The 18,627-nt window shown below is 32.5% G+C and overlaps 1 protein-coding gene across 1 annotated transcript in view; it reads right to left on the reverse strand.

Annotated features, from left to right (window-relative positions):
* LOC102507140 (probable ubiquitin carboxyl-terminal hydrolase FAF-X) overlaps nucleotides 1-18,627 on the reverse strand; it is an 82,612-nt gene that overhangs the window by 52,379 nt on the left and 11,606 nt on the right. Inside the window, exons 2-6 of the mRNA XM_032474731.1 lie at nucleotides 15,159-15,409; nucleotides 7,137-7,282; nucleotides 5,799-5,878; nucleotides 3,529-3,641; nucleotides 1,975-2,193 (exon numbers count right to left, since the gene is read on the reverse strand). Coding sequence (XP_032330622.1) covers nucleotides 1,975-2,193; nucleotides 3,529-3,641; nucleotides 5,799-5,878; nucleotides 7,137-7,282; nucleotides 15,159-15,251 — 651 coding nt within the window. The 5' untranslated portion in view covers nucleotides 15,252-15,409. The remainder of the gene's footprint in view (nucleotides 1-1,974; nucleotides 2,194-3,528; nucleotides 3,642-5,798; nucleotides 5,879-7,136; nucleotides 7,283-15,158; nucleotides 15,410-18,627) is intronic.

An 18,627-nucleotide genomic window follows, 5' to 3' on the forward strand; every position in this document is an offset into this window, starting at 1 on the left:
AAAAACAAAAAAAAACCTAAAGAAAAGTAAACAGCGTCTAAGAGACCCATGGGACTCCATTAAATGTTAAAATACATACCCTGTGGGAATCCCAAAAGGAGAGAGAAAAAAGGGCTGAGCTTATAAAGAAATAATGGCCCCAAACTTTCAAATCTGGGGAAATACAAAAGCATAATCAATTCCAATAAGAATAAACACAGAGATCCACACCAAAACACTATAATCAAGCCATCTAATGCCAAAGACAAGGTGATAAGCTTAAAAGCAGCAAGAGAAAATAACTGTTCATGTCTAAGAGAGCCTGAGGAACATTATCTCAGCAAAAAGCCTATAATTAGTAAGGAAATTAAATCAGCAATCAAAAATCTCCCAACAAAGAAAGTCAAAGCACTAGATGGCTTCACCAGAGAATTCTACCAAACATCTGTAGAAAAATCAAAACCAAGCTCCTCAAACTTTTCCAGTAAGCTAAAAATAAAAGGCCAGCATCACTCTGATACTTAATCCAAAGACTCCAGAAGAAAACTGGAGTTATCTCTGACTAATACTGGTGCAAAAGCCCTGAACAATATAATACTACCAATTTATCAGTATATTAAATATATTACATACAAACAAGTGGGATGTTTCCCCGTGAAGAATGCTTCAACAAAAAAATCAATGTAATGCCTCTTATTACAGAATTGAGTTAAAACACACACACACACACACACACACACACACACACATACACACACACACACACACAATCATCTTCATGCAAAAAAAGAATTAGACAAAATTCAAGGCCCTATCATGATAAAAACACTCAACAAAGTAAGAATACAAGGAAACTACCTCAGCATAACAAAGGCAACATAAGAAAACCCCACAGCCAATGGAAAACTCAAGAGATGAAAAACTGAAAGCTTTTCTTCCAAAATCAGGAACAAGAAAGGATATGTTTCCACCAAATCTATCTAACATACTACTGAAATCCTAGTCATGTAAATTAGACAAGGAAAAGAAATGACAGGCATCCAAATTGCTAAGAAAACAGAGAAATTGTCCCCTTGTGCAGAGGTTTCATATTACTTTATAGGAATTCTGCATTGTTTTGTATTATTTTAAATTCTTTTTTAATATATACGTGTGTGCATGTGTGTGCACAATAAAGTTATGTTCTGCTTTCTGTATCTAATGCTGATGTTTCTTCCATGTATTTAAACACTAATTAAAATGTTTACATTCAAACAAGTTTTGAGATATTAAAGCCCGTTGAAGTTATTATTTAAGCCACTAAGACATTAGAATGAACATATACAAAACTAAGAGCTGTAACAGGGCCCGCTAACTGCGTGCTTTTGTCTTTTTTTCTCACCTCTATTGATACAGATAATTAATTCCTCTTTTTCCCAGACTGCTTCCTTGAAATTAGTTATAATTTGGGTAAACAGAAAGTAAACCATATCTTTCCTATAAAACAAGGATAAACTAAAAGATTATTTAACTTGACACAAGACTCAGATCAAGGCCAAGATTTTCTCCTAGGAAACCAAATGCACTTTAAACAAATACTTAGCAGTATGTCATGAAAGCAAAATAGTAAAATTTTATAATCTGTTAACATGATCTGTACATAAATATATGTTTTCTGTTGTTAAATATTTACATGTAAGTACAAACAAGGTATAGCTGATGTTCATTATTTACAGAAGTTATATTTTTTAAAGTTATCTGAACATTAAAGTAGAAAATATTGCATCATTGCTATGAGGGGAAGTATAGGGTTAGGTTACAAAGAGCCTATTCATTAACTGAATGATACAATATTAAGGTTTTGTCTAGGCATGAGTTACATACAGTGCTGCTGGCCATTAAGTTCAATAGTAATAAATCAACAATACATATTAAATAATGTGTCTTTAAACATAAAGTTTTAAGACAAAACAAATAATTTTAATATTTAATTTTAAAAATACCAAACCAACACACTTTTGGTGATCGAGGATCCGAGGAACGAGCAAACTGCTCATCTTCAGGCAACTGAGCACTTGTGGAAATTGATTCACACGGACGTGTACCATTGTAGACATGGAATTTGCAATGAGGATTTAAGGCCATGGCGAGAAGTTCTAGAAGTGGAAACCAGTCTTGGGACAACTTGGCCACACAAAGCTCCACTAGGCGATGAGTATTGTTAATAATGCACCTCTGTTTGTATTGAGGAGTAGGGGTGAGGGATTGATTTAGAAAGAGAAAACATTTCAATTTCAAACACAGAAACATAAAAATCTTGTTAATAATGCTCTCACTACATTTTTCTACACTGATTATCTGAATTCTGTTTAATTTCACAAATACGGTGATCAAACTGGTATTGGTGAAAATCTGTACTTACTTACTACTTCATAGTTGTACTGCACCTGATTTCAAAAGCTAAGGATTACAAATGAAGTTTGCACCCACAGGTTGTCTAATACTGCATTACATGCATAGGATACAAACAAATTACCATTTTCTTTCTTTGGATTTTATACTCTAGAGGTAGTAATTCCAAAATCTAAACACTTAAAGTCATGTAAACTAATAAAGATGCAAAGATGTGTAATCTAAGTCTCAATTCAAAAGTCAAAGATCATTTTCAAAATGTCTATTTTTACATTTAGGAAATAACATGTCATATTAAAAAAATGTAAGAATTCATATGCCATAGTCATTTGAGGGAAATATTCCAAGCTATACCTTCTATGTTGAAGTCCATAAAATATTACATATGCTTCCTTCGTAACTTTTGACTGTTTTATAATCAGAGATTTTTATACGCTTAAAAATTTTATTAGAAATAAAAGCCTAATAAGATGCATATTTTTTCACTTTCAAAATCCCTGGAATATGAGAACATCTTAGAATTCATGCTAGTTTGAATTACCTTTTTCCTAGGTTGTAAAGTATTGCCTTAGTACTTGTGTTTCCTGTTGACAGACACTTAAAGATACTATCAATCTGAGAATACTTTAAAGTCTGTTTGCCTTTTTTTGTTGTTATTAAACTTCTGAGAGTACTACCCAGTGATTCATAGTCTCAGGGAAAATTTTCTTTCTTTCTACCAACTGCCATCATTAATGTGCAAGATTCCTTGCTAATCGTTTCTGCCTGACGAATTTATTTATTAGCTACATTTGCATTGAGATCATATATACCCTTTGGTATATCCCAGCTATTTTGGGAGTTTGCCTATTTTATTCCCCATCTTGAGTATTTTTCTCTTTTACTGGTACATAAAATAGTGGGACTTCTCCAATCAGCAACATAATACAACTGATGAAATATAAAGTATCTTGCATATGGTCACAGGCATTTAAATTTCCAGGTGAAAGACTAAGCCAAAGTTTTATAATTCAAAACCTCAAGCTTATTCTAAAAGACCTTCAATTGTGTAAAATGTATCAGCAGACTTGATACATTATTCACAATAATGTTTCCCAGAGATAAACCCAAAGGGATCACTATGTAAATGTGAACCTCCAAATAAATTATAAGACTCACATGAATTTCAAACTTCCAGCCACTCACTGCCTCATCCATAAGGATTTTAGTGAAAGATACTGTTAGCCCATCTCGAAAAAAACGTTGACATGCTTCACTTTTAACATCGAGACCTAAGAAAAGATGAAAAACTTAAACTAAACTCAAAGTAAAAATTTCTCTGGCCAATTATATCACTAAAGACAATAAACTGTTCCAACCGTTAGTTTCCAACTCAAAAACAGTGTTGTAGTTGTTAAAACAGGTACTATTAAAAGAGGTTAACAGATAACTTACACTGAAAACATGGGTAATTCAGAAAAATAAAACACTATGCACAGTAAGTTTTAGAAACAGAGTTGTATAAAACTACATCAGATCAACGAATATGATGAAATGTTCTGAAATATAATACCAGACTTGAAAACAGAACAGTTACTGGGCAGACAGGGAATCAAACTATTTCATTTTACTCACTAAAAATACAGTTCAAAACTTTTTCATCTGTATAGCACAGGGAACTATATTCAATATCTTGTAGTAACTTTAATAAAAAACAATATGAAAACAAATATATGTATGTATATGTATGACTGGGACACTGTGCTATACACCAGAAAATGACACACTATAACTGATCATGCTGCAGTTAAAAAAAAAAAACTTTTTAAAAAGTGACTGTTCTAAAATTTCACCTGGCTGAAATTATTCATTTACTGTCAAATTTAAAAGATGACTCTGTATTGTCTGTTTCAGTAGTCCTTTCACTTCTCAGCAACTTTACTTTTTAATTTTATCTGATTTAAGAAGAGCAATAAGCTTGTATGCCTTCATCTAAAAAGAACGCTTGTAACTATTTGTTATGGTTATGGTTATATATTATGGTTGATTATATACTTATTGGTATGATATTAAACCCAAGATTCTTTCCATAAAAATGTAAACTTTGCCTCATCATAATCATAATGCCAGAAAAAAGTGGAGAAAAGCCCTTGAAATGATATACATGTGCTGTATGGCAATGGTATTAAACAGAGCAGCATTTTCAGTTTTTGTTCATCTCACACTATTAGATCTAGAAAATATCTAGTACATGAATCTTTCAATTAGTTAGTAAATATCAAACTAACAAAAAAATTATTTTTTGAGTGTTGAGAAACATTTGCTATCTGATAAGACATTTTCATGGGTCACTAAATTAGGTCTGTAAGATAAGTAATAAATAATTTAAAATAAATAATAAATTATTTAAATGAGTATAGATTAATTAGTATAAGTTAAATGAAACTATTACCTGTGTCATGGAGTTAGATTTCATAAGATACCACAGGTGTTAAAAATTTGCCTAAAAGCATTACACTTAATAAATGTATCTGTGGCTAGCCCATTTCAAGTCCTTTCTGAATAACACAGAAAATATACTATTACTCTTTCTTTTAGCCTTCAAGGCCTTAATGAGCAGAGTGTATTATAAAAATTAATCATTTGCTGCAAGAATTCAGCTGAATGTACTAGTAGAAGTCATTGAAAAATGATGAACTGCAACATAAAACTTTTACCTCTGGGCAACAGATTTTGTTAGTTCCTTTAAAATACACACATACGCAGACACACAAAACTTTCTTGTTCAAGACTTCTTTTCTTACTCTGAAAAAAACCTTTTTGTGTTAAAAAAAGTCAAACATATAATCTTGACAGTTTATTACAAAAACAATAATGTATGGGGCATCCATTAGCATGTACTTTGATTCAACGGCTTTTCAGTAAGTCAGGCAGATAGCTAAGCTCAAATAATTTTTACTAAAATCTTTTGCTACTTAACATATTCTCAATTATAAATGGCTTAGGTGTGGAAATAAAAAAAGCCAAAGATATAACTGAAGTCACATGGCCATAGAGGATTTCTAACTTTAAAATAGGCTTTACTGTATGTTCTTTCACATAACAGATTTTTTAAGTCTATTACATTCTAGAAAATGTTTTTGAATTTGAGTAACAGTCTCTCTAAAAATATAAAACAGTAGATTCTCTACTTAAAAATACAAATACACATACAAAATTCTGCATTAAATCTTAAAGGATTCAGAGGTCCTTAAAAAGTATCTGAAGTTTTCTAAGAAACTTTGCTCCAGGTCTAATAAACATATGTTCTTTCTACTAGAAAAGTTCGTGAGACAGTGTAGTCCAGAAATACATATTAATTTTTATAATATAGAAAATGAAGCCTTTATTAATGTGAAAATAAATATGATACCATACATAATAAAAAGCACAGCTATCTATAAACTCACCTTTTTTACTAAGATCAATAGCAGCTTCTAAAAGCACTTCTAACTCTCCTTTTGGCAAAACTGGAACCACCCATCGAGGCCTAAAAATTATTTAAAAATTTCAGAATGCTGCATTAGTTGACTGCAAATGAAATAACTATATAAGTCCACTACAGTTGATTTTGCTATGAAAAAAACAAGTGAAAAAACCCCAACTGCATTATATATTCATCACAAAATGAAAAAAAGTGATTGCCATATCACCTGCTACATACATAATTTTTTAAAGCACCATCAAATCACAGACATAGCGAGAATTCATTTAATAAGTTTCATAGACCACTAAAACTAAAAATAATTATTAATTAAATGTATACCTGCTGTTAAAATTAGCAGGAAAAAAAGTGTTCTTTTGAGGTTCAGATTTATTGCTAGGAAGAAAGAGTACAACCACCATTTTCTTTTGTCTTCTTCACAGCAGACAAAAGAAATGAGACAAAGGGGTAGTTTCTCCTCAGTCTATCTCAATAGGACAATTTATCAATGTTCTCTGATGATTGTGTGAGGTGTACAGTTTCCAAGCCTTTACACCATCATAAATATGCTCCAATATCAAAATGATGATGCAGAGACCACTACACTCAACTATCATTTTCCCTGGTATCATGAAATATATCTATTGCTAATCTACTACTTCCCGAAAAAAACTTTCTTCCATCTCTCCCTTGAATCCTTTCCTGAAAGACAGCAAAATTACAAAACACTCCTATTTTGAGAATGACTCCTTATTACAAATAACCTATTAGATATAAATTGATACTTTTTGGGTTACTTTTATTTACACAAAAAGCATCTTTTTATTTCCCTGCCACTCAAGATTTACTATATATACGTAACTTATTCTAGTTCTAATCAGAAGCACACTCTTTTAATAGAGACAACCACCACTGGATAAAATAAAATAAGGAATAATACAATCTCCTACAATAATGTATCTGATGCAGAAAATGGACAGTCTAGAAATAAGAAAAGTCACCTAGAACTCTAACAATCAACATATCAAGGAGAAATGAACTTTGTAAATCTCAAAAGGAAGGAAATCTCTACCCATAGTTCTAGGTAAGAAACATATTAAGATTATAGAGCATCATGCCTTAAATCATCATCTATCAGTTTTTAAAATTCTATGTAAGTACCTGCATTTGGAACAATGAGTTCTAAGATAGTTAATATTACTGTGACGTCGCAATTCACTTTTGCTCATTACCAGCTGCAATGCTGATAAAGTAGTCTGCTTTTCTAGTTTATTATCTCCATTAAAAACAAAAAGAAAGCAAAACAAAAAAACAACTAACTCACCTGTTGATCATGTCATCCAATTTTGCCAAGTCAGTATGTGGAAATGCAGGTTCCTCATCTTCATGATGTGGGGGAGCATCACCTTGTCCTTGTTCATCTGGGGGAGTTGCTAGAGAATTCTCATTGGAGGAATCAGGTGATGAGGTCTTAAAAATTAAATATTTCAAACTTAAATTTTTGTAATTTATGTACAATGTTTTTTAGCAATTCAGATGCCAACACAGATATAGTTAAAATATTATGTATTTTAATTGTCAATATATATCTAAAAATATTTAATAAAATGGGGATCATACTGCTTATCTTTTTTTGTCAACCTATGGGTATCTTTCCACATTAAGAATCTTCTAAAAATTAATTATTGACTACAGTTTACTGCATGAATGAACCAGATTAAAATTAGACACCATTAGTTTTTATAATGTTTACTCCTAATACAATACAGTTGTAATGAATCTTCTTAATTACAATTCTTTCTGCAAAACTGTGAAAAAAGAGAGTAACTTCTGAGTCTAGGTCATAAAAGTTATCATGATTTCTTCCTCCCTTCTCAGAGTAATCTTTCTGGAAGAAGTTACATGCCATGTCTTCAAGACATCTAAGCAGTGTCTCAAAGACACTCTGACTGCATAGGGCATAGGTGCAGAGACCCATGTGATGAGGAACTGAAGCCTCCAGCCAATATTCATCTGATTGAGCCATTGCAAAAATGAAGTCCCCAAATCCAGTCAAATCTTCATAAACCTGTAAGCCCAGATGACATGATGATCACAAGTACAAAAAAAAGATACTGAGTCAGACCACTCAGTTATTCCATTCCTAAATTCCTGATGCACAGTGACTCTGAGATAATGTTCACTGTTATCAGTTATTTAAAAAAAAAAAGAAAAACTATTACAACTTTAAGGTAACAACTCAAAGCATTTATACTTCCATAACTAAAAAGTACAATGGAAAGGAAGAAAAAAGCAGCAATTTAAACAATCCAAAAAGACAGCAAAAGAAAAAATAAAACGCATGAGGATAGACAAAAATCCCCCAAGAGCCAGTATTTGTATTGAAAGAAAAAGGATTAAAAATACCAAGTAAAGTAACATGCCAAAAAGAAAGAACAAGCTACAGACTACATAAAATACAGATGCTTAAATACAAGGACAGAATTAAGGGGAAACTTAATGTATAGGAGATACTTCTGGTTTCCAGACCAACATGTAAGGAGCTTGTAAGGCATCACTACTTCCTAGCAATTAAAAGAACTGAATAAAATGAAAATCAACAATTCTGCTCAAATCTAGCAGATAATTAAGGTCAAAATTCAATTTGTTGCATACAAAATCAGAAGACAGCAAGGGTAACACAGAATCAAAAATTACGAGAGAAGAAAACCACAAACAAATCTCTGTGGAACCAATCAATGTTCTAAAAAAGATATTAAAATGGAAAATTCCAGAAATAAACAATTTTTAAACTTTAAATTGTGCACCATTCTGAATAAATAGCTTGATGAAATCTCAAGCCATCCTGACTCTGCCTCCACCCTGTCCTGCTCTGGACAAGAATCACCACTTTGTCCATAGCTTTCTTTGCTATGAGATTGCTGGTATGGCAATGCTTGTGTTCAAGTAACCCTTATTTTACTTAATAATGGTTCCAAACTACAAGAGTAGTGATCCAGGCAATTCAGAAATGCCACAGAGAAGCTGTAAAGTGCTTCCTTTAGGTGAAAAGTTGAAAGTTCTCAATAATAAAAAAAGAAAATCATATGCTAAGGTTACTAAGATCTATGGTAAGAGCGAAATTGCTATCTGCTAAACTGTGATTTGTTCTGGTTTTGCTGTTCCATCTCAAACTGTGAGAAGTTACAGCCACAGCACATGTTAAGTTCTTAGCTAAGATAGAGAAGGCATTAAATCTGAATGGTAAGATATTTTAAGAGATCATATTCTAATAACTATTATTATAGTATATTATTATTATACTTGTCCTATTTTATTGTTAATTATTATTCATCTCTTACTATGCATAATTAATAAATTAAGCTTTATTGTAAGAGTCAATGTTTGGAAAAAAAAACATAGTACATACAAGGTTCAGTGCTACCTGAAGTTTCAGGCATCCACTGGGGGTCCTGGAATGTATCTTCTGTAGGTAGGTGGGGACTATTGGCATAGGAGAACCTAAATTGTAATTGATTAATTTGCTAGAAGCTTGAGTGTGCAAAGTCTGAGAGCTCAAAACTCCAGACAGTCTAGACTTATTGGAATCCACACACTTTTATGGATTCTACCTCTAGAAGTCCTATCATGTTTTCACAGTGAAGTTCAGAGAAAAATTCCCTTTAATTTCCAGGAATGGGAGGTGCAAAGTAGCCATTTTTAAATGCTACCTCATTCTGTTCTTAACAGGACGTACTCTCAGAAAAAAATTTACCACAGTCTAATCTGCTAGGTTTTTATTAGAACATAACCAACCTACAACAAGGAAAATACCAAATTCTAGCCTGCTATAGCCTTCCATGTGTGGAAAAGAGAAGCACCCAAATCCAGCCCTCTCTAGCCATGCTGTCCCTCCTTAGTACCATAATACTAAAAGTGTATTTACAACAATTCCTATTACCTAGTATATTATACCTACGTTTCAAGGAAAAATTACAAGGCATATGAAAAGATAATCACCATAGTCTGAAAAGACAGAGCAAGCATCAGACTCAAATATGATAGGGATGTTGGAATTATCAGACCAAAACTTTAAAATAACTACAATTAATATGCCAAGAGCACAAATGGAAAATGTAGACATGAAAGAATAGATGGATGGATATAAACAGAGAGATGAAATTCTAAGAAAGAACCAAAAGAAATGCTAGATGTGAAAAACAGTAACAATAATTTAGAATGCCTGTGATCAGTCTATTAGTAGACTAGACACAGCTGAGGAAAGAATCTCTGAGGTTAAAAATATATCCAGAGAAACTTCCAACAATGGAAAGCAAAGAGAAAGAAAACAGGCAGAGAAAGGGAGAAGGAGGCAGTGAGGAAAGCAGAATTATAGAACCACTAAGTATAGTAGGAATTCCAGAATGCAGAGAAAAAAAGTAAAGAAATATTTGAAACAATAATGACTGAGAATTTCCCCCAAATTAATAATCAAAGAACAGAATCAAGAAGCTCAGAGAAAACCAAGCAAGATAAATGCCAAAACAATGACACCTAAGTGTATCAAATTCAAACTGCAGAAAGTAAATGGTTATGAAAAATCCTGAAGGCAGCACAGGAAAAAAAAAAAAAAAGACTTAACTATAAATGAGCTAGGATAAGACTTACATCGTACTTTTCCTCAAAAGCTATGCAAAGGAGAAAAAAACAGCATCCAGAATTCTCTATCCTGGAAAACTGTAATTCAAAGTGAAGGATAAATCTCTCAGACAAAATTAAAGGAATTTTTTGTCAGCAGGTCTGCCTTGCATGGTTTTAAGTTCTTTAGGGAAGGAAAGTGATATGCACTATAAACTCAATTCAACATGAAGAAGGAAAAGCATTACAGAAAGAGTAAGTGAAGACAAAATATTTTCATTTATATTAATTCTTATACGAATTCATAATTTGTTCAAAATGATATAGACAACAATATATTTAATGATTATAGTTTTTGGATAAATGAAATAAATAGCAATGATATAAAGAACCAGAGGGAGAAGCTATGAATAACGTATTATAAGGAATGTGAACTACTCATTTAACCGTACACTGTTATTTTAAAGTGGATGTACAGATTGGCTGTAAATGTATACTAAAAAGGCAACCACTGTAAATAAAAGGTATGACTGATCTGCTAAGAAAGGAGAGAAATAGGAATCATAAAATGCTCAATTAAAACCAAAAAAGATAGAAAGTGAAACAAAAACAGGAACCAAGGACAAGCGTGATGAATAAAAAAATAGTAACAAACATGGAAAATATTAATTTAACTATCTTAATAATCACTTTAATCATCATCTGCTCTAAATGCCATTTAAAACACAAAGATTGAGTAGCCAAAAAGCAAAATTCAACTTTATGTTGCAACTGTCTAAAACTTTATCTAAAAGTTTAAATATTAAACACAAATGTAGATGAAACTTCAAGGACTGCAGAAAGATACACTAACAGAGTCAGCTTATCTTTAACAAAGGACTAAAGATAGTAACAGTGGAGAAAAGACAGTCTTACAGGAAAAAAAAAGTGAACAACTGGACATCCACATGAAAAAAAAAAAGGAATTCAGAAGATAGACTGTACACTCTTCACAATGAAATTAACTCCAAATGTCTGACCTAAATGTTAAACACAAAACTCTCAGAAGATAACATAACAGAATACCTAGATAACCCTAAGTTTGGCACTAAGTTTTCATGTAACCTGTAAGGCATAAGCCATTAAACAAAGAACTGATAAGCTAGACTTCACTTAAATGAATGATTTCTGCTCCATGAAAGGAACCGTCAAGAGAATGAGAAGACAAGTTACTAGGACAAGCTGACAGAAAATATTTGGAAAATACAGTATTGTTATGTAAAATACACAAGTAACTCTTAAAATCTAACAATAAGAAAACAACCTGACTGAAAAATGGACAAAAGACCCAAAGAGATACCTCCCCAAAAAGGATAAACAGATAACAAATAAGCTTAAGAAAAGATGTTCAATGCCTATGTCATTAGGGGAACTACAACTTAAAACGACAAGATATCACTACACACCTATTACAATGGCCAAAATCGAAAACCCTGACAACACTAAATGCTAGTGAGGATGTGGAACAATAGAACTCTGATTCACTGCTAGTGGGAATTTAAAACAGTACAGTCACTTTGCAAGACAGCCTGGCAGCTTTTTACAAAACTAAACATATTCTATCATACAACCTAGCAACTGCATTCCTTTGTATTTACTGCAAAGAGTTGAAAAGTTATGTCCATACAAAAACCTGCACATGAAAGGATGTTTAGACCAACTTTATTTATAACTGCCAAAATCTGGAAGTAACCAAGATGCACTTCATTCAGCAGGTAAACAGATAAAGTATGGTACATACAGAAAATGGAATTATTTAGTGGGTTTTTTTTTAAGATAGTAAGTCATGAAAAGACAAAGAATAACTTTAATGCATTATTACCAAATGAAAGAAGCCAAATGAGAAGATTATATACTGTATGATTCCAACTATATGACAGTCTGTACAAGGCAAAACTATCGAGGCAAGTAAAAAACCAAGTAGTCACCAGGGGTTCAGGGAAGGGAGAAATGAAGAGATACAGTTGATTTTAATGCAGTGAAACTATTCCTTTATACTCTAAGACAGTATCTTTGTTATTAAATACTCATCAAAACTGACAATATACAGAAGATCAAGTAAACTGTGATGTAAACTATGGGGAGTTTGCGTGATAATGATTTGTCAATAAAGGTTTATCAATTTTAACAAATACACAACTCTAGTAAAGGAGGGTGGTGGTTGGGGGAAAGTGTAAAGAAGGGTATGAGAACTCTGTACTTTCTCAAGTCTGCTTTGAACCTAAAAACTCATTTAAAAAAAAAAAAGAAAAGTACAAGAAACAATAATTTAAAATGGTAAAGTTCAGGGGAATTAGTGAAAGACAGTAATAAAAATAATGGGTGCTGTTAAAAAAATATAGGAAAGCTACCCTTCCTAAGAAGAACCCTCTTCCTTCCCCTACAAAGTGGTACAGTTACCCTAATGTGTGAGGCAGACTTTGGGTCAGGGAGAACTACTGGAGATTTAAGAGATTACTACACAGGTAAGAGGTCTGTAAGGAAACATTAAGGGTCAATCATGCCCCCACCACCCAGCTTCAGTCAAAAAAAAAAAAAAAAAAAAATCACTATTTTCAGTGTGTATGCTTCCTATTGGTTCAAAATATACCTAGCTAAAATTGAAAAGAATATAAAAGTGAAATGGGCAAGGCCACAATTTCAGGTAGTGATTAACAGACTTCTCAGCAAGTAAGAAAACCAGACTTAAAACAAAACAAAACACGGTTATACAGAACATCTGAAAACCATAAGGAGGAAACTGGAAATAACTGATACGTATTCTTTAATGCCATAGAATAACATACAGTATTTTTTTGAACCAAGTGGAACTGAAATTGACCGTATGCTAGGCAAAACACAAAGCCTCAATACATTTCCAATTAATGACATCACTGAGAATAGATTCTCTATCCATAAAGGATAGTTAAGCTATGATTAAGAATTAAGCTATAAATGAATGAAATAGCTAACCACAAAATTTCTAACTGCACAATGTTTGTAAAGAATTCTTACAAAGAAAAATCACCATACAAATTTTAAAATGCTAACTGAATGACAGTAAATATAAACACTTCAAAATTCATGGAATGTGGTTTGGAAAAGTCTGTAGTCAAAAAAATTTGTTTTAGAAAACAGAAAAACTGAAAGGTGATCAATCAATTATCTGAATTTCATACCATAAAACTAGAAAATGAACAAATTAAAACGCAAGAAAGTGAAAGGAATGAACTAATGAAGATGGAAAAGTAATATACGCAAATTGGAGGAAAAAAAATCAAAGCCAGTATTCTGTAAAACTTTACTTTGCAAAGTTTAACGAATTGATTAACCCCTTAAGAAACAATAAATGCACGAAAGTCCACAAATAATACATGATGGAGACATGTGGAGAAAAGGGAACCCTCCTATATTGTTGGTGGGAATGCAGTTTGATGCAGCCATTGTGGAAAACAGTATGGAGATTCCTCAAAAGACTAGAAACAGACTTCCCATATAACCCAGTAATTCCACTCCTGGGCATACATTCAGAAGGATCCCTACTTCAAAAAGACACCTGCACTCCAGTGTTCACAGCAGCACTATTTACAATAGCCAAGACACGGAAACAGCCTAAATGTCCATTGACAGAAGACTGGATAAAGAAGTTATGGTGTATTTATACAATGGAATACTATTTGGCCATAAAAATGACAACATAATGCCATTTGCAGCAACATGGATATCCCTCAAGAATGTTATTCTAGTGAAGTAAGCCAGAAAGAGAAAGAAAAATACCATATGAGATTGCTCATATGTGGAATCTAAAGAAACAAAAAAAACCAAAAAACAAATGAACTTAAACATAAAACAGAAACAGAGTCACAGACATGGACTACAAACTGTGGTTGCCAGGGGGAAAGGGAGTGGGAAGGGACAGACTGGGAATTCGAAATTTGTAGATATTGACAGGTATATATAGAATAGATAAACAAGTTTATATTATATAGCACAGGGAAATATACACAAGATCTTGTGGTAGCTCACAGCAAAGAAGAATGTGACAATGAATATATGTATGTTTATGTATGACTGAAAAATTGTGCTCTACAATGGAAATTGACACATTATAAATGACTATACCTCAATAAAATAAAATTTTAAAAAAGAAACAATGAATGCAAATTATCAATATCATAAGTGAAAAGGAATTAATGTTAATTAACATTTTAACAAGTATTTTTCCACTTATCATATACAAATTCTCCCAAAGGAAAAAAATTATTTCCATGTAGGCCAGCACAAAAGTTTGGTATTAAAATCTATGCTGAACCCTTTATTTATATTACTTCATTTATTCTCATTTTAAAGATATGGAAACTGAACATTAGATACTATATTATTTAGCCAGAGTCATAGGTGAGTGTGATATAGAGATGATATTTGAACATAAACAGCTGAATTGAGTCTATGCTGATAACTAAAGTTTATGATGACTGATTTAATGCTTTTGCCCTCACATTCATATAAAGCCCAGATCTACAAATAAAAAAACTAGAGGTACTTTTTCACACATGTACAGTACGTTTCTTATTACTAAGAGCCTCAATGACTTTTCTTAAATACAAAAAAATGACAAGAGCTCTTAGAATTACTTTACAAATTATTCAGGACATTTGGTATTTGTATAGTGTTCCACTACACCCAAAACAATAGAGCCTTCATGTCCTACCTGATTCTGGAAGGAAGGTTGAGACTGTCCATCAGGAGCCTGGCCCTGGCTGTCATTCCCTCCTACTGGAGAGCCACGAGTGGTGGCTGTCATACTTGACACAGGACAGATCTTTGCTATTTTGTCTGTTTGTTTAGTTGTTGTAAGGGAAGAAATTATAGGCCACTTATAGCAGATGAAATACCAGCATATGTCAGGCTTAAATATCTCCAATTCAGGGACAGACTATCTTGCAGAGACCATTTCATTACCTAGAAGTAAAACGGAAAAAAGGTACATACTTGCTTTAAATATTAAAAAGATAAATAATAAATTATTCCAATTTTAATGTTATGGTAACACCAGTCTCTACAGTCAGTAACAGATGTCTATAAAAATGAAATTGAAAAGGTACAATTTTATTAATATTGTTACTCAACTTAATAAATTCATTTGTTATACCAGTAACTTTAATGAGAACATATAAAAAGAAGTCTTAAAAATTATACATAATATTCTGGAAACATTACAAGATTCTTAAGTCATTATTTTACTTTTAAAAGAATCTTTGAAATGTCTTTATCAATTGCTGCCTTAACTATGCTATGAAAATACAAATACTTAAAGGTAAGATGTAAACTGCTCTTAAATGAAAAACCAAATAAAGCGATAACATAATTCCGTAAGGGTAAGATTAGAGTGAGAAAGTATATGAAAAAAATATGAAGTACACATATATAAACATACCACACACAATCTCTTCTCCACATGGTCACTTAAAGATCACATACTCTCTCACTTTTGCTTTCCAGTATTTAAACATACTCATTCAAAAGCTTTTTATGAAGTAAACAATTTTTAAAATAGACAAATTCTCTACCATTTTCTGTTTGGAGTTCTGTTGCTAACAGAAACTATTTAGGAATTTTTTTCTTAGAACTCAAAAAAAAAAAAATCAGGTCATGTGATTCTAAGTTCTCTTTCTTCTGTTCTTTTACCTGGGCTACTGATACCACAGTGTATATCCCAGCTATAAAAGGGAGTTACTCTAGCTTCATCCTTTCCATTTCTTTCTGGACCCATTTTTTCTTGGCCTATAAATATGCTTAAATCTCCCCTATGGGCAATCCTTCTTCAGAAATTTCTTGAAAAAAAAAATGTCTACGTCATTCCTTTTAAAATTGCTTTTATCAAGATGGTCTTAAGAGAGGTCCATGGCTGGCTTTGGGAATAAACCTATTCTTCTAAAGCTACAATCAAAGCTTTCTGCCTAAGAATGTTTTTTGGAGAACAGAGAGGACACCTGGTCCAGGATCAAGACCCAATTTAGCCTTATGTAACTCTTTGCAGGTTACAGAGATTGCATGATATTAGTTCTATGAATTAGGAACCCGACGCTCTAAGAAATTAAGTGACTTGACCAAAGCTCAGGTTAAGAAAGCATAGAACTAACTTGATCTCTCTGTCTACCTAGAACAATACTACTTCCTGGGGTGGGAGGAGAGGGAGGTTCTACTTAAAAAAACTTTTTTTTTAACAAACTTTACTCTTGGTTTGCATTCTTTTTTGGCATTTGAGGTTATTTGAGCTAAACTATCTTAAAATTGTATTCCCCTGTCATTTTCGGTCTGACCACACGTATCTAGAGACACTTAGTAAGTAATCTTAGCAAAGGGGATAAGTCATTCTCAACCAAAGGGTATTATTAGAGTAAATGGAAACAAACTGGCAATGCAATCTCCCTTTCCTCAAATAAAATTATCTTTCTCCCAGGTCACAGAACTACTACTTCTTCCAAAGCCTCTGTTGTTTGTCATTATTCTCTCTTTTACAGTTCTTCCTCTGTGGCAATTGACTGGTTTGGTTTTTTGTTTGTTTTTTCCTCTTTTAACCTTCCAACATTTCCACTTTTACAGATTTTCATTAGTGCTTAATAATGAACACTTTCATCACAGGGTATACATAGTTTAAGCTTATGTATGTTTTATTTTTTTTAACTGCTCACATTTATCTCTCTGATGCCACATAAAAATCCACTTCATTTACTAGTTGTTTTAAGACTGCTGGGTTCTGACACCTTTAAGCACTGAGAAGGCTGACCTTTGGTAAAGTAAAAATGATAGACAAGAAATGTGTACGGAGAAATTAAATATAATTTCTGAAATCAAATTAGCTCAGACCCCAAGATTATCCCTTCTACTTAAAAACTGCCTATCTTAAGAGTAACAACCACTGTGTTCCCACATCTTCTTCATGGAAATACCACTATATTCATATATGAATTTTTAGAAGAAACATACTAATTACTTCAAGTAAGCTGTCTATTACAAGGCAAAACGGTAATATCCAACAAATACTATGTTTTCTCATGCTATGGTATATGTTATGAAACATTTGATCATCTTATGAATAATTTAAAAATAAGATTTTCAGACATATGGGAAGATCTGAGTCAAAAGGAGGAAAAATTATAAAAAAAGTTACTATCTTTTTTCTAAGAACTTTGGGAACTTTATATTAGACCATTCAAAGAGGGAGACAGATGGAAATTAGTGTTTTACTTGATTTCAGGTAGGAGTCTTAACTTTTAAACAATATTGTTCTTAATACTGTATGGATTATTTAGATATACCAATCAGAACAAGTGTTTTGTCTAGCGGGAAACTGCACTACAAAGATAACAGTATCCTGAGACACAACTGAGCAATTTAATACTGACTCGATTCACTTAAAATGTTATTTAATACAGCAATGTTAGATATTCTTTAGATTACAACTTATTTTTTTTTTACAAACTTCAACATTTCAACATATCCTAGAACTAGAAAAGTATCACCTTTTTCTAGATAAAAGTTAGTACTAGGAGAGTGATGTCAGCAAGATGGCAGAATAGGAAGCGTCAGATCCTAGATCTTCCAGATACACCAAATTAACAGCAGTATGTACCCAAAAATACATTTGTGAGGCATCTTCTGGACCCAGGTGAGTGCACAGACAACAGAAAAAACAACTGTGAGAATAAGAGGGTTCATCAAGTTTTACTTACACTGGAGCATCCTCCAACACAATGCAACTCAAAGCAAAAGGGAAATAACACACAAGTCCTGTCTCCAATAGGCTACTCTCTCAAGATGGAAGGAATTAAGTGGAACAGATTTCTGGCTTTTCAGAGGATTTTTGAGGGTTGGTCTGTAGTTTTATTGTAGTGTCTTTGTATGGCTGGAGTACCAGGGTAACGTTGGACTCAAATTATGAGTAGTGCCTCCTTTTGAATACTTGGGAAAATTTTTAACAGGACTGCTATTAAGATTTTGTTTAAATGTCTGACAGAATTCACAAGTGAATTATCTGAATTTTTTTTTAAATTATTGATGCACTCTCCTTACTAGCTGTAGGTCTATTCATATTTTCTACTTCTTAATGGCTCAGTCATGGTAGGTTTAGTATTTCTAGATATTTATCCATTTCCTCTAGTTTACTTAATTTGTTG

The sequence above is a fragment of the Camelus ferus genome, chromosome X (genome assembly GCF_009834535.1).
Source record: "Camelus ferus isolate YT-003-E chromosome X, BCGSAC_Cfer_1.0, whole genome shotgun sequence".
Lineage (NCBI taxonomy): Eukaryota > Metazoa > Chordata > Mammalia > Artiodactyla > Camelidae > Camelus > Camelus ferus.